Source organism: Gekko japonicus, unplaced genomic scaffold (assembly GCF_001447785.1).
Source record: "Gekko japonicus isolate JY-2015 unplaced genomic scaffold, Gekko_japonicus_V1.1 scaffold200, whole genome shotgun sequence".
Classification (NCBI taxonomy): domain Eukaryota; kingdom Metazoa; phylum Chordata; class Lepidosauria; order Squamata; family Gekkonidae; genus Gekko; species Gekko japonicus.
This window is the reverse complement of record NW_015160214.1, coordinates 1,070,177-1,085,110: the sequence shown is the minus strand read 5'-3', so window position 1 is coordinate 1,085,110 and position 14,934 is coordinate 1,070,177. Positions and strand designations below refer to the sequence as shown.

Here is a 14,934-nt window from a genome sequence, read left to right as displayed (position 1 = left end):
TTGGGGCTTCGGCCTTCCGAGACAGGTCAGGAGACTCTGCAAATCATCTCGGGGCAGGCCGAGGCCGAGAAGGCTCCTTCGAAGCCCGCTATCAGCAGCCGTTTGAGGACTTCCGGATGTCACAGGAGCAGTTAGCGGACCACTTTGACAACCGAGATCGAAGGTGAGTCCAGTAGAATTTCCAATGTATTCAGATGCCAGAACAAAAACCTATAGGTGGGTAATCTCTTTCCAGAATGGTCATTTTGGCATAGACCTTCCATAACTGTTTTTCAGTTTTCTGGGACCTCTGTTTCAGTTGGGCTTAGATCTATTTCTGGACCATATGTACAATCTTCAGGGTGGGAAGGAAGCAGCAGTCTCCTGTCATTTCCCTTTCGGTTTGTTTGGGGAGGGGCTTGATTCTGCTGGGGTTGCCAGCCTTCTGTATATTAGGGACCCCCTTGCAGTGCTGAAAGCCGCTTAAATGATGGGGCTGCTCAGTTGGAGAGAGGCATGGTAGGTGGAGACGGGAAAGAATCTTACCCAGCCTCTCCTCCCCTCCCCCTTCCCTGTTAAGATCTTTTTACAGTAAGAGTAGTTCAGCCGTGGAATCAGCTGCCTAGGGAGGTCCCCCTCACTGGCAGTCTTCAAGCGATGGCTGGACGAAGACTGGTCAGGGATGCTTTAGGCTGAACTTGCATTGAGCAAGGGGTTGGACTAGATGGCCTGTGTGTCCCCTTCCAACTCTGTGAGTCTGTGTTGTGGCCAGTCTGCTAGCCGTAGGGGATGAAAAGGAATCCTCCACACTTGCAGTTGTTGATGGAACTTTTTGCTTCATTAAAATGCCCCAATGATGGGCTGATGCCTTCTGCGTTTACAAAGGGGAAGCAGGAGGATCAATCCTCTTCCACTCCCATGTAAACAGATGTTGGTACGTGAAGCAAAGAAGGGGGTTTTGGAAGAGAAAGAGAATTGGATCAAACTAGACGACAGACGCCCCCAATGCAGACTCTGGAACTTACTTTATCACTTTTACTTAGTGAAGATTTCATGAGAGTGCAGCCCTGGGTGGTGAAACCTGGTGTTTATGATACCTGGGAAAACTTCCCTGTGTAAGAGGGCAATAGTGAGATCCTCCTAGGGCTCCGTGTAGCCCTGTTTCCCCTTTCCTTGTCTCTCTCTTCCTCTTCTATCCCCAACCCAGCACAGTAGGACCTTTACGAGGAATCTGCTGTCCATCCTGAGCCCTATTTTCGGCGCTCAGATATTGGATCTTGAGTCACTAGCAGTGTGCAGAGGAAGAGGACTGGGTGGAGATATGGGAGGTGGTCACAGATTCCTCATCAGTCTGAGTGCTCTACTGTGCTATTTCCATACATGCCAGTGAGTAGAGAGGGGTGGGGGACAGAGAGATGGGGCTGTCTCAGTAGAGTCCTAGGAGGATGCGTTGTCATTCAAGCATTGCAACACTCCCGCAGAGAAGGGACAGGCTATTTCTCTCTCTCACACACATGGTACAAAGCAGATCAGTGTGGAAGGGACATTTCAACAAACTAAACACTGTGCAGAATGGTCAGAATGATGTCCTCTCCTGAACAAATGGCATCGAACTGAGGAACAGTCCTCTTAGACAGAGGAGACCCTGAATGTTAAGAGCCTGTCTGTGTAGCCGATAATCTTACTGTGGTGGGAATCTTGAACTGAATGTGTGAAAACATGGCCAAGCTGTTCTGTGACAATTGCAGCTGTTGCATAAGCAGCACCCTTACTGAATCAGAAGGTAGCCATTTCCTGAAAAACACACTTAAGGGCAATGGTCTGCACTTGGGTACCCACCACTTTCCCCAAAACGTTAGCAAGCCAGTGCGGTGCAATCGATGTTGATGTGGGATCTGGACCAGAAAAGGTCTTGGTTCAATTCCTTGCTCAGCCGTGAAGTCCACTGTGTTTTAAAGCAAGCCTGGGCTAATTCAGGCTGGCCTCATTTGCACAGTTGTTGAGAGGACAAAACAGGCAAAGCCTCAAGGATGTCACCCTCATCTCCTAGGTCGGGGGTCTCCGACCTTTTAGAGCCCACGAGCACCTTCGGAGTTTTGACACAGCACGATGGGCACAGCCACAAAAATGGCTTCCACAAAATGGCTGCCGCAGTTTACCTTCAATCACAGAATGAAAATCTTTGTGCTGTGGTGGCAGCCGCTGACAAAGTAACATTTTTAAAAGTCTTCACAACCAATCAACTCTCCCGTGGCCAATCTAAAGCCTTGCCAGGCAAACCCCCCACTTGGCTTTGCCTGCTTTTTAAAAACACTGGGTCGGCACCAGGGAAGGTGTCAACAGGCACCATGGCTCCCCCAACACCACACTGGGGCCCCCTGATCCTAGGATGAAGCCCAGGACACATGGCTGTTGAACAGGTGACCCATTGCTGCTCCCGAGTGGCAACTTTTTCCCTTCTACGTTGGCTCTAGCCATGTACCGTTCATCTCATTTTTCTTCCCTGCAGGGTACTGCGAAGGACCAGGGTGAATGGGGACAACCGCCTCTAGCCCAACTTGGCCTGCTGTGAAGCACCCCCAGTGCTTGCGATTCTCACGGATTGCTGGGAACTGGTTTCTATGGAAACGGCACTGCTTTGGCCTACTTTCAGGCAGCTTTTCCGGTTTCTTTCCTGAAGGGTGTTCAAGTGGAGAATTTTTTTTAAAAAAAAATAATCAAACCATGAAACAATGGTTAAGGGTCTTGACTGAGTCATGACAAAGTAAAGTCAAAAGAAGCCCTCAGCACCAAGCTAGAAACAAAGCATATTAAATGTTCCGGTCTTGTTAACACCTGGACACAACTGTGTATGATAAAATCCCTACTTCCTGATGACTACAGCTACAGAGAGGAGACTACCTCAGAGCTACCCAACTGTCCAGATTTTTTTTGATAACATGAAATGTTTTCCTTCACTTTGGTAAGGACATTTTTTAAAAAACAACAACAACATCCTTCATATCAGAGTGTGCGCTGAGAGGAGTCATCTCCAAACTGAAAGGAACATTCATGTCTTTTGTTCTGTCACACAGCACAAGCCCATTGGGGTTTAACTAGCCCAGTTTTAGTGGCCACACATCTAGCAACATAAGCCGCTTGTGGTGACCTCTACGACGACGAGGGGGGGGGGAGTCAGTATTAAGCATGCATCTTCTCAGCTGTGGAGTTCCTTGCTCCTGATTGGAGACCATTTGGAGTTCGCTGTAATTTTATGTGCAAACAGTTTGGGTTGGGGGGGGGGAGGCTGTAAGACCATTGGTTAGCCTTCGGATACCTCTTCTTTGGGCAAACTCAGCCTTGACCACTGTGAAGCTGAGTTATCCCAAATACTTCAATCCGCTGTATAAATACAATGACTGAGATATAATGGGGGGGGGGGCAAGTACCTGAGCCAAAGCCAGCTCTGCAGGAGATGGAGCTCTTGCCACTGAAATCGACTTACTTGCTTTTCTAAGTAGAATTTCAGCTACCATGGTGGCAGCAAAACAATAGTGCCGCTGTGCACGGTTGGTTCATCAGCCGCTGTGGACTGTCAAGGCCAGTATGCCTCAAGGTGGACACTGTTGATCTGCTCGAATTTCCGAGCCAATCTAGCTGCAGAAGGTATTTAGCCCAGTCTGAGACTTTTCTGTTGCGGCTGATTTCAGGAAGACGACATTTACACGTAGCTAGACCTCGCCTCTTCTGAGTAATCTTCTGCCAGCAGTGACAAAGTCGGGCCATTCTGTCCTCATCCTGAGGGGGCCAACAGGATCCTCATGTCATGTCTGATTGCCACAGTGACCACCAGAACACGTGTGCTGCAGCTCTTTGCCCAATTAGAAAAGTGATGCCATCCCAAGGCCAGAACTGAGTATTTATTTAGGTTGCCAAACTGTGAGGGGGTGGGGGCCAGGGCATTCCAGTCTCCAACAGTAAGCATCAGTGTACACTGCAGTATTTACTATATGTGTTTGTCTGACTCTGAAGAGGACTGCCTAACTATTATGGATTGTGATCAGATGGCTGTTACGGGGGATGGATCAGACAAGCCAATAAAATCCTCAAGTTAACTTGTATTGGGTTCTTCTTGTGTTGTCAGGGAGTAGACCGTCATTTCCTACCACGGTGCCCATGGCTGGCTGAGTTTTTCAGAAAGTGGGCATGGCCATTATAAGACAGGGCTTACTATTGGCTGTCCTCATGCAAATGAAAGGGGTTTCCGTGTAGGCACAGCCACTGAAGGACGGCTGGTAAGTATCCCTGCCTTTACTTAGTATCAGTGTTCCCTCTAAGCTGAGTTAGTGTGAGCTAGCTCAGTTTTTTAGCCTCCAGCTCACACATTTTTGTCTTAGGAAGAATGGCTCCAGAGCAAACTAATTTATGCAGTAACCATGTTGCTCACTCACTTTAATGCCAGTAGCTCACAAAGTAGGATTTCTGTTCACAAGACTCCACAGCTTAGAGGGAACATTGCTTAGTGTGTGGTTCCATTTCCCCCTTCTCCTTCCCTTAAGGTTTCTTTCATGTCCTTCTATTCCCCTTCTGTGATTCAGCCTCCTTTGGCAGCCATTTTGGGGTGGTGCTCCCCACCCCTTCTCAAACCTCCAAAGGTGCCTGCAGCTGAAAAGGTTGGGGGGACACCTTGAAGAAGAGCAATGGCAAAAGCAAAGCAAAAACAGTCTTTCTGTTACACTTCTTTTGGACCCCCTTCACCTAGAAAATGAATTGGTTGCTCTGCATCCTAACCAGCTTCATGATACCGACAAGAGAGTTTACTTTAAAAAGGCTGCTCCTGCAGTTATCATGCTTATTGGAATTTGTTGGCCCTCCCCGTTTAAAGCGGTAACAAATAGTGGAAGATACCAAATTGCTCAAAAAGAACAACCTGGGCAGTTTTGGTACTAACTGTAGAGATAAGGTTGCAATGTGAAGCTGCTTCAGCTCGAGGCCAATGAAACTCAGTCAGCCGTTATCACCATCAAACCTGTTCCCATTTGCACTCTGGCACACTGTGGATAACAAGTTTTAGCTTTCACGTAAGATCAGAAGCACTGGAAAGTGGTATAATTGAGCAGGAGAATCTGTTTTATTTAATGCCAGGTTTGAAATTTAGAACTGTGTACAACAACGCTAATAGAATATAACAATTTCCACTCTTATAGCAATGTGATAATTAAGGAAACAATATATTTGAAAAGTTGTGTATTGTTTTCATTCATTCGACGAGGTCTGGATTACAATCTTCGTTTCAGATATCTTCTAGAATATCATAATATCATGAATGATCAAGTTCAATACATATGGATTCCTCAGTCAAACTTCTAGGTTTTTTCTTAGTTGTTACAAGATTTGAGAGAACATTCCAGTTTCAAACAGTGGGTAACCAGTAACTACTCCCTACGTTGGCAGCACTAGACCAGCAACGTAGAGAGTAGTTCCTTTTACAATTAGTTACTGGTTGCCCACTTTTTGAAATGCTGTAACATTCTCTGAAGTCTCGTAACGACTAAGAATGAACTTAGAAGTTTAACTGAAGAATCCATATCAATTGAACTTGATGATTCACAGTATTATGATATTCTAGAAGATATCTGAAATGAAGATTGTAATGAAATGACATTTTCAAATATAATTTGTTTCTTTAATTATCACACTGATGTAAGATTGGAAATTGTTATATTCTATTATAGCATTGTTGTACACAGTTGTTCATAGTTCTTTTGGCTTGACTGTGTGATCTCTTGCTGTTTTTAAGTTTGACATTTAGAGCATACACCCTTGATTCACTAATATAATTTAAGACTATTTTAGGGTGTTTTTTTCTTAATAAGCAGATAGGCATCACCATGAAGTACTGCTATATGCCTGTACCATGTAGCCATTATGTTTTCAGCAGGTACTTCTGAGGATTTCAGCTGTTTTGCACACCATAGGAAGTGGGTGGAGGGGCTTTGGGCACCACCCGAGTTTGTATGCTTGAGCATGCTGCATGCCATTTTTGGTGTAGTGGTTAAGTGTACAGACTCTAATCTGGGAGAACCAGGTTTGATTCCCCACTCCTCCACTTGCAGCTGCTGGATGACCTTGGGCAAGCCATAGTTCTGACAAGAGCTGTCCTTGAAAGGGCAGTTCTTGAGAGAGCTCTCTCAGCCCCACCTACCTCACAAGGTGTCTGTTGTGGGGAGGGGGAGGGAAAGGAGTTTGTAAACTGTTCTGAGACTCTGAGTGAAGGGCGGGGTATAAATCTAATCTCTTCTTCTCTCTCTCTTCCTCTGTTTCTCCCAGCCCTGGGCATATGGAATCCTAAAAAGATGGCCAACGTGGAATCACATCCTTGCAGTATTCTGTTTAAAAAGACATTTGTAGTCATTAGTGTTATATTTGTTCCTTTAAAGCAGGGCATTCCCAAATGTATGCTAGGGGCCCATGCTCTCCCAGCACTGAATGTGTCATACCACAGTAATTTGGTTTATTTCCCCCCCACAGAGAACTTTAGGGCACATGAATGCAGATTCCCTCGGCATGGATTTATTCTTTAAAAATGTTGGCTTCTTATTTTTTAAAATATCTCATAGTGCCAGAGGACAGCCCTATTATTTTTGCTGAAGTCTAACACATTCTAACCTAAACTCAGCTGGTTTCAGTGAGAAGGGGAAAAAAGGGTGCTTAGTTCTGTTAACAATGAAATAAATGTAAACGTGCCCAAGGTAACCTCTGGAAGGCTTTTTCTAAGGCTTTAGGTGAGGGATCTCTCCATGTAGCTGTCCATCACTCACTATGTGAGGCCTTCACGCATGCTCTCCCCCTTCACATTTCCTCTTATTCCTTCCCTTCCTGTTCTTAGCATCTCTTCAAGCATTTCAACTTCCACTCTCCTGCAGCCAAAACAATTGGCCTCTCCAGAGGTTTCAGTTCACCCACCCCTTGGTTTGTGTCCTCAAGGACCCAGTGTCATTTCCTCATCTGACAGCCAGCACTGTCAAACTTTGTTTTATTAAAATGCAATGGTAACCCCCCACCTCCAATACAATAACTATGCAGAAGACTGGGTTTTTTTCCTTACTGTTTATTTAAGAACAACCAAAAAGTCTCATTTCACCAAACTGTACAAGCAAGCACTTTCCCCAACCTCTTAGCCACATATACAAAATGAAGGGAAACTTGCAGTTCACTTCGCAGAAGTGGCATCATTGCTGAACAGAAGTGAGTGACATCCGAGGACGGGCACCAGTTCTCCCCACCGGAAGAACTGATTATCCACCTGCAGTTTCAGCTTTTTCCTCTTCAAGAAGTTTTACCAAAAGTACAAAAGATCCCTAATTTTATTTTTACATACTTTGTAAGTTAGCCCTACCAAAAAAAAGTTACAAAAATGGAACCCTATCCAAGTGACATCAGAGATTGGGTGAGCTAGCCCATTTCAAGAAAGGCCATCTATTATAAAGGGCCCTTCACTGCTACATTATAGTGACCCTGTCGATAAATCAAAGCTCTGAAGTATTCAGCATTTCATGATAGTGTGTGTGTGTATAGTAGCTTCCCCACAGCCTGCAAATGCAGTCTACTCAGAAGAAGACAGATTGACAGAGCTCTGTAGCCTGTATGAAAGCGCCCTAAAGGCACTGCAGATCTTTTGCCAGACATGCAAACTGCCTATCAGGACCCTTCCGTAAGAAGCCTACTACCCTCCACTGTGGTGAGGGGGGGGGGGAGAAGAGGGAGAGGGCAGATCTCATTCAGACATGATGTATAAGGGCAACCATTTTTTGCACTGGAATAGATTGCTAGCAAATTCTGAGGAAAAACTGCTTGTTTCGTAAGAGCATCTCTTTCATGTATAGGCACAAACAGGATTCCACTGTTCTCCCATTACTAAAGACCCACAGGTAAGATACTGATGCTGAGTAAAACTGGGAGCCCTTCAACTGGTATGAAAAAAACTTCTACGCTAACCAGGAACAAGAAAGATACACCTGACCTTTCAGCCTTAGAGGCTCTTCAGGCCTGCTTTGTCCAACATTAAAATTACAAGCATGCGTCAAGTCCACTGGATTCATCTCCAGCACTCTCTTACGGCAAACTCATTATACTTGCAGAGGAGACCCAAGTCTAGACAGACTAAACAAGCCAGCTGCAGCCAGACACCCAAGCACATTTCCCACACACCTCCTCATGAGCCACTTCAGGTGTTTCTAAGCCATGGGAAACCTTCCCTTCTGCCATACACATTTCTTTAAAAAAAAAAAAATTATTAAGAGGTAAATCTGGTTCCATACAGGTATGTGCATTTCAACACTGCTTCCAGAATCTGAGACACACTGTCAGGCAGATTTCTTTAGTGCTAGTTAACAGACACATCAGCATCTGACACTGGGCACAATCCATCAGGAATTTCAGCTCTGGCTCCACTGAAGGGAGTGCACAAGAACATGAATGTTATTTAGATCAATGGGGTTTAGACAGGATGAATGCTGACACAGAGTGACCACTGGATCTCTTGCAAAAAGAGTACGTATATTCCTTTGCAAGGTGGAGACTATTTACTGATCCCCTTGCTTGCTATTCCATTATTAACAATTTTACAATGTGTTATTCCCATTCTAACGGGTGGTTCAATCACTTTTTTCCCCTAAGAGTATTTCTCGGGAAGGATGACATTAACATTCTAGTATGAGTAATACCATCTAAAGGGACGCTGTGTGCTTGCAGCTGAACACGCTCCAGTCCCTTCACATGATCTCAAAACAGCCTGCATTCTGGCTCATAATTCCCCACATCCCCACATTTCATTGGCTGTGTTGCTGTTTAGAAACGGGAAATGGTGTGTGTGTGTGTGGGGGGGGGGAATAAAACTTCAAATGATCAGGACAGACACACTAATCCTGCCTGTGTACAACTGGCCTGGAACCAGCTCCAGATTCAGAAACAGACCACGAAGGCCACACGGTGTAGAGTAGTACCATCGTATTAATATTTATCTGATCTGACAGCCACACAGAGCACCACTATCAAGCAATTGGATCTAATGAGCCCCACCAGCTGGTCTCACAGTTTGAGAGAGTTTGGCCCCATCCACCAGCCCTTGTTTTCCACAAAGAGCTGCATTAGCAGTATTAAACCTGTCATTTCACAGTAAGCTAAAGAAAGTGCACAACTTTTAAAGTATGAATTTGACTCAAAAGATCAGCTACTGGAGGGTGAGTCAATACAATTCAGATTTGATCTGGTTCAATGAGCAGCCATTGGGTAAATGAGACCAATCAGCATCTCACAATATAGCCTTACACGTTTGTTCCTATGTACACTATCCATAACAAAAGGGTATGTGCACAAATGTAATATACATTTGAAAAAAACAACTATAATGAGAGGAATTACAAATAGTAAATCAAATAGTAGTAATCAAAGAATTTAACCCATCCTATCTCATCCCACTCCACCCTGGTAAAATATGGGCACCAGTATAGGATCCATTATGAAGAACCAGATAAACACTTTTAGAAAACTTTATTTTAACAACCTATAAAATTAAGTGCCTTATCTAATGAGCATGAATATTACAAACTAGCCAAATGTTTTTTCCCCTAACCAGAAAGTTCCAATACCTTTCCAAGAAAAAACGGGTGGTGTTTACAAAAATGGAGAGTGTTGTGTGAATTTCTAATTCTCAAGCATTTGACTTTTCCAGCTGTAACTTAGACTGTGTACAGGTATGAGTGCAAAAAAACCAAAATACAATCCTGATTAATTTGTTTCACCAGCAACATTCAGTCTCCAGCAATATTAAATTTAACTATCACACAGCAATGGGGAAACCAAGGACAAACCCCCCAGCAGTCTTTCTTCCATACAAGAAACTGTTAACACAAACTGCTTTGAATTCTTATATATAGCAGCAGAGATAACCGACTTATTAAAAGGCCTGAGCAAAATTGTGGTAATGTTTCCTGTAACAAGAAATGCATCTGCAAAACCACTGAGAGGAGATCAATATCTGGTCAGCAACTACCAATATGTACTTGAGTTTTGCTTCAAAACCTGTGCATTTTGCTAAACAGAAAACACAAGATGACACTAAAAACAGTACTGTAGTTCCCCACTCTGTAGAATACAATCTTTTGAAATCCCCAAACCTAATTAAAATCTAGCAGATTTGACTCTATATTGAATTACAGGTGAAATAATGCAGTGATTATGAACTAATACAAATCTTCACGTTGACTAAAGACCAGGCACCTGATCCACGCATATGGGAATGTATTTTTCCTGCAAGTGGATTCGTATATTCAGTTCAGTGGATGGTCATTATTCTATGTGCACCTATTTGCCCACAGAGCTAGTCCTCTCCAAGGAATTGAGGTGAACAGAGGATGCCAAATGGAATTCACACACCCACAAAGCATCACTGAATCAAGGCAGAGGGGTCCCAATGGCCACCTTGACTTTTACACTTCACTGACTCCTGTTATTTGATGGCACTTAAGATTTGGGCCCTCATATTATGGGTGTCTACACTGTGGCAGGTGTGGATACTGGGTGCTCACTTGTTCCATGCCACAGAAGTGTTTTGCCACAGATCCAGGCTCAACCAACTCTATTCTGTGTGCATTTTATCATGACCTAATGCAACTCACCTTGATGGCACACCTCTCCTTGGAGTGAATTTGACACATTTCTTTTAAATCATGAGGGGGGTTAATTGACCCTGCCCCAAGCTTTGCCTGAGCTCGAAGTCCTAGTCCAAAAAAAGATTTTTTTAAAAAGATTGCTACTACACTTGCCCACCTTAACCATCCACCCGTCAAACTGAATCTCTCCAGCACCAGCAGAACTTGCTTTCCAAGTAAGTATGTTGAGAACTGCAACTTTAGTAATCCAGTTATGGTGGTAAACTGAGCAATGGCTGCTTCCAGTCAGCTACCAAACGTCTCAAGTGTACGTGAAACCCACACTCTCTTTAAAGAGCTACATTAGTTTTTCCAACATAATGATGGAGCGGTCTCTACATGTATAATTTAATGGAGACTCTAGGCATAAAATAATCACAACTACTATACATGTGCATATGAATATAAACTTGCACGTAAGAAAGCCCTGTAAAGCAAGGGCACAGCTCTACTGTGTACTAGCTCTACTGATGTGAACAAGGCTGCTTTTTCATTTGGGAGCTCTGGCTTGTTTCCTGTTCACTACAATGAATATTCACATTGCTGGGAGGACAATGTCTCAAGACATTTACCTGCATTTGTTCTCTGAAGGCACCACTGTCCCCTTAAGCTACCAGTCTGGGGCACACACCTCCTAAGCATCAACTATCCTTGGATTCAGACCTCTTCCTTGCTTTGGGTCAATGCAGCTTTCAAGCCCTAGCAGCGATCTGAAGACAGACCTTTTGCACAAGCATTGAAAGCACAGCAACATGTAATACACTTGAGTTGCTGTGATGCTTCTTAAGAAGAACATGGAAAGACAAGAGGCTTTTGAGCTATCAGAACTAGACAGAATGAACAACAAAGGATCTTTCAGCTTCTTGGCAGAAGAGTTTCCATAAAAGACATAAACATATGAAGTTGCCTTGTCAAGACCGTACAGTTCAATAACACCCACTCAGACAGGCAGTGGCTCTCCAAGGTCTCAGTCAGAAACAGGCCCTTCCAAGCACCTACTACCTTAGGTCCTTTAACAAAAAAAATGTTGGGGATAGCCTGGGACCTTCAGATAAAATGCTCAGTACAATGCAATCCAAAGTTGGGATCTGATACTGAGACAAGATTCGTAAGGCCTAAGCAAAAGCATATATGTGTACCCAGTAAAACAGCTAATTAGTTAGTGCTATCAATTCCCTGCGTTTAAATAAATATTTCCTTGCTGCTAGAAATAAAATCCTGGCACGTTAAATTAAAGATTCCATACAAAATTAAGTTGATTAAATAAAACTCTTGCAAAACGACAAGGAGCCAAAATGCAGGCCTCACTCTAGATTCTAGTATACGCACGTAAGATTGTGCAATATAGCTTAAAGCTACCAGCAATTTATTCCAGCTCATCCATGGCTGGAATGATGACAACACAGCAAAAATATAAGATCTAAACAGCTTTGATCCATACAGGGAGATTTTCATAAGTAAAATGTGGCACTTGGCCAATCAGGTGACTTCCTAATCACAATTACTTCAGAGCCTGCATTTTTTTCCCCCTCAGTAGCCTTAGTAAGAATAATTTTTTGCTTTGTATAATTGGAAAAAACTGGGTTAGGATTTACAAAAAATATACATTGTAGACTTGTTGAATAGGTGCATCTTATTTGGTGGGATAATGTCACATTATTTCGCACGAAGGACAAAATAATATCTGATGCCACTTTTGGGTGTGCCCCCCCCCAGCAGGTTTTTTCCATGATGCTCCTAAAAAAAAAAAATGGTTCCAATGATCGACATTCAATTGGTTTTGTGTACAACTTGTACACGGTTCATCACCCACAAATATACTTGATTTCCAGACCTAGAGACCCAAATATGAGAATATATGCAATGATCCAGCTTTTGGAGAACAAACTATTAAAAAACTTAAATATATTGTGCCAAATGATAGTTCTTTGTCTATGAAAAGAGAACGTTTAACACAATGCCCAAGATTCATGATCCTTCTGAAGCCTGGTTGGTAATTTAGAAAATTTGACTATGATGGATATGAAGTTTGAAGGGGGGGAAAGTCCCATGGAAAGCAAAACAGAAGGCCCTATGACAGAGAGGAGAGAAAAGGATCTTCTGCATAGTATGCTGGGCTCTGCTCCTATGCTAGAGTCTAAAGGCCCCAAGGTCTTTGTCATTGCTCTCCCCCAAAACGTGCTTTGCGAAAGGAAGTTCTTGGCATTACGGCAGTGTTTCCACAGGTCCTTCTACACAGATTCCTACCAGCCCCATAGCTGCTGAGTCTTCAAAAATTTAACAGCAGGTCCTTCAAGGGGAGGCAGCACCGATTCCGTCCGTTTCTGAAAAGAAAAACCCCACAAGCAGGCGTCACAATATACTTTATAACACCGGAAAAATCAGCAGGCAGAAAGACTAAGAAAGCTGAAAATGCAAAGTCACAAAGCAAAGCAAACCCTCAGCTGTTTTAAGGAAGGGGAAACAAGGAATTGATGGGGAAATGTGCCTTAAAATGCCTGTCTGCTGTTATGGGTGACTGGTTGGAACACCTCCTGATTTTTCCTCAGGTTCTGTCCACAGTGGCCTTTTTCTTCCTCTTCCTACCACCGGGAGCCCAAACGTTCCCTGGTCTCTGAAAGGATCCAGGCCTTTCCCCCTTGCTGTCCCTTCGACTGGGAACTTGGTTCAAGAACATGTGTGTGGCGCCACTTCTCTCCTCCCTCGACAAAACCCACTTCTCCGTGAAGCTCTCCGTGCTCATCCACAAATTGAGATGAAATCTAGGTATGTATAACTGCTTGGACACAGCCGCCTCTTTCTGCCTGTCCCTCTGTCAGTCTCCTCACTGCTGAAGTGCAGAGGCACATGGTAGAAGATGCTGGGAAATCCGTGATCAGATCACCCAAGCATTTAAAAAAATGCTAATAAAAACCATATGGGGGGAGCAATTTGGGTCAGGGATGTGTAGTGAGGATGAAGAGTTTTAACTCTCCTCCCACCCCAAACAATTTTGCCAATCAAAGTTCCATGAAGAGGGGGGAGAGTTAGACTACGCCTAATCCACACTGCCCCTCTCTCCATGGCTTCCATGACTATTTTCAAAATGGCAGGAAGATCCAATCACAGATCTCCCAGTGATGTGTCTGTTTTGACCCTTAGATCACCAGCAAACCCTGTGGGTTTATATTCAACATGGTTTACAGAACAGAATGTAGAAAGAAAAAGAGACGTAGTGAAGGACTGGACGCAGAGCCGGTGTCAACAGGCAGCAAGGTGGGGCAGATGCTGAAGCCTGGGGACTTCCCAGAGGCCCACTTGCAGGCATAAACTTAATGTCCCTGCTGTGAAATAACCACTCCTTTTATAAAACAAAAGTCCAATGGCACCTTGGAGACTATAACACCTGCCATTTGTCACTGCAAGCTGCAGCAGAGGGCAGAGATTCAAGTTTTAGATTGCTGCAGACTAGGGAAATAAAGATCTAGAGGCACCTTGAAGACCAACAACCTTTATTTCAGGATGGACTTTCGAGACAGATATGTGATGAAAAACCGTACTGGGGGAATTCTATGGGGTAGCTTGGTGTGAATTGCATTGTGAGCTTTTCAGGTGTAAGGCTTGAATGGCTTTGGGTCAACATTCCAGCTGGGCTGCCTCTCCCACTATGCTCCCTTGTGACAATTTGCGGATGATACAAAGTTGTTCAGGGTGGTGAAAACCAGTGAAGATTGTGAGGCACTCCAAGGGGATCTGTCAAGGATGGGCGAGTGGGCGTCAACATGGCAAATGGGGTTCAATGTGGCCAAGTGCAAGGTGATACACATTGGAGCCAAAAATCCTAAATATAAATACACATTGATGGGGTCTGAACTGGCAGAGACTGAGCAAGAGAGAGATCTTGGAGTTGTAGTGGATAACTCACTGAAAATGTCGAGACAGTGTGTGACTGCAATAAAGAAGGCCAATGCTATGCTGGGGATTATTAGGAAGTGTATTGAAAACAGATCAGCCAATATAATAATGCCCCTATATAAATCAATGGTGAGACCTCATTTGGAATACTGTGTGCAGTTCTGGGCACCACACCTTAAAAAGGATATTATAGCTTTGGAAAAAGTGCAGAAAAGGGCAACTCGAATGATAAAAGGGTTGGAACACTTTCCCTATGAGGAAAGGTTAAAGCGCTTAGGGCTCTTTAGCTTGGAGAAAAGACGACTGAGGGGTGACATGATCGAGGTTTATAAGATCATGCATGGGAAAGAGCAGGTAAAGAAAGAGGTAC

At 43.9% G+C, this 14,934-nt stretch overlaps 2 protein-coding genes across 2 annotated transcripts in view; one reads left to right on the top strand and one right to left on the bottom strand.

The window, feature by feature from the left end:
• PLCG1 (phospholipase C gamma 1) overlaps positions 1-2,562 on the top strand; it is a 118,359-nt gene extending 115,797 nt beyond the window's left edge. The window contains exons 32-33 of the mRNA XM_015410362.1: positions 1-163; positions 2,489-2,562. The exon at positions 1-163 is cut by the window's left edge and continues 5 nt beyond it. Coding sequence (XP_015265848.1) covers positions 1-163; positions 2,489-2,531 — 206 coding nt within the window. The 3' untranslated portion in view covers positions 2,532-2,562. The remainder of the gene's footprint in view (positions 164-2,488) is intronic.
• An 8,527-nt stretch (positions 2,563-11,089) lies between these two features.
• Positions 11,090-14,934, bottom strand: part of ZHX3 (zinc fingers and homeoboxes 3) — a 59,611-nt gene continuing 55,766 nt past the window's right edge. Inside the window, exon 4 of the mRNA XM_015410480.1 lies at positions 11,090-12,994. Coding sequence (XP_015265966.1) covers positions 12,963-12,994 — 32 coding nt within the window. The 3' untranslated portion in view covers positions 11,090-12,962. The remainder of the gene's footprint in view (positions 12,995-14,934) is intronic.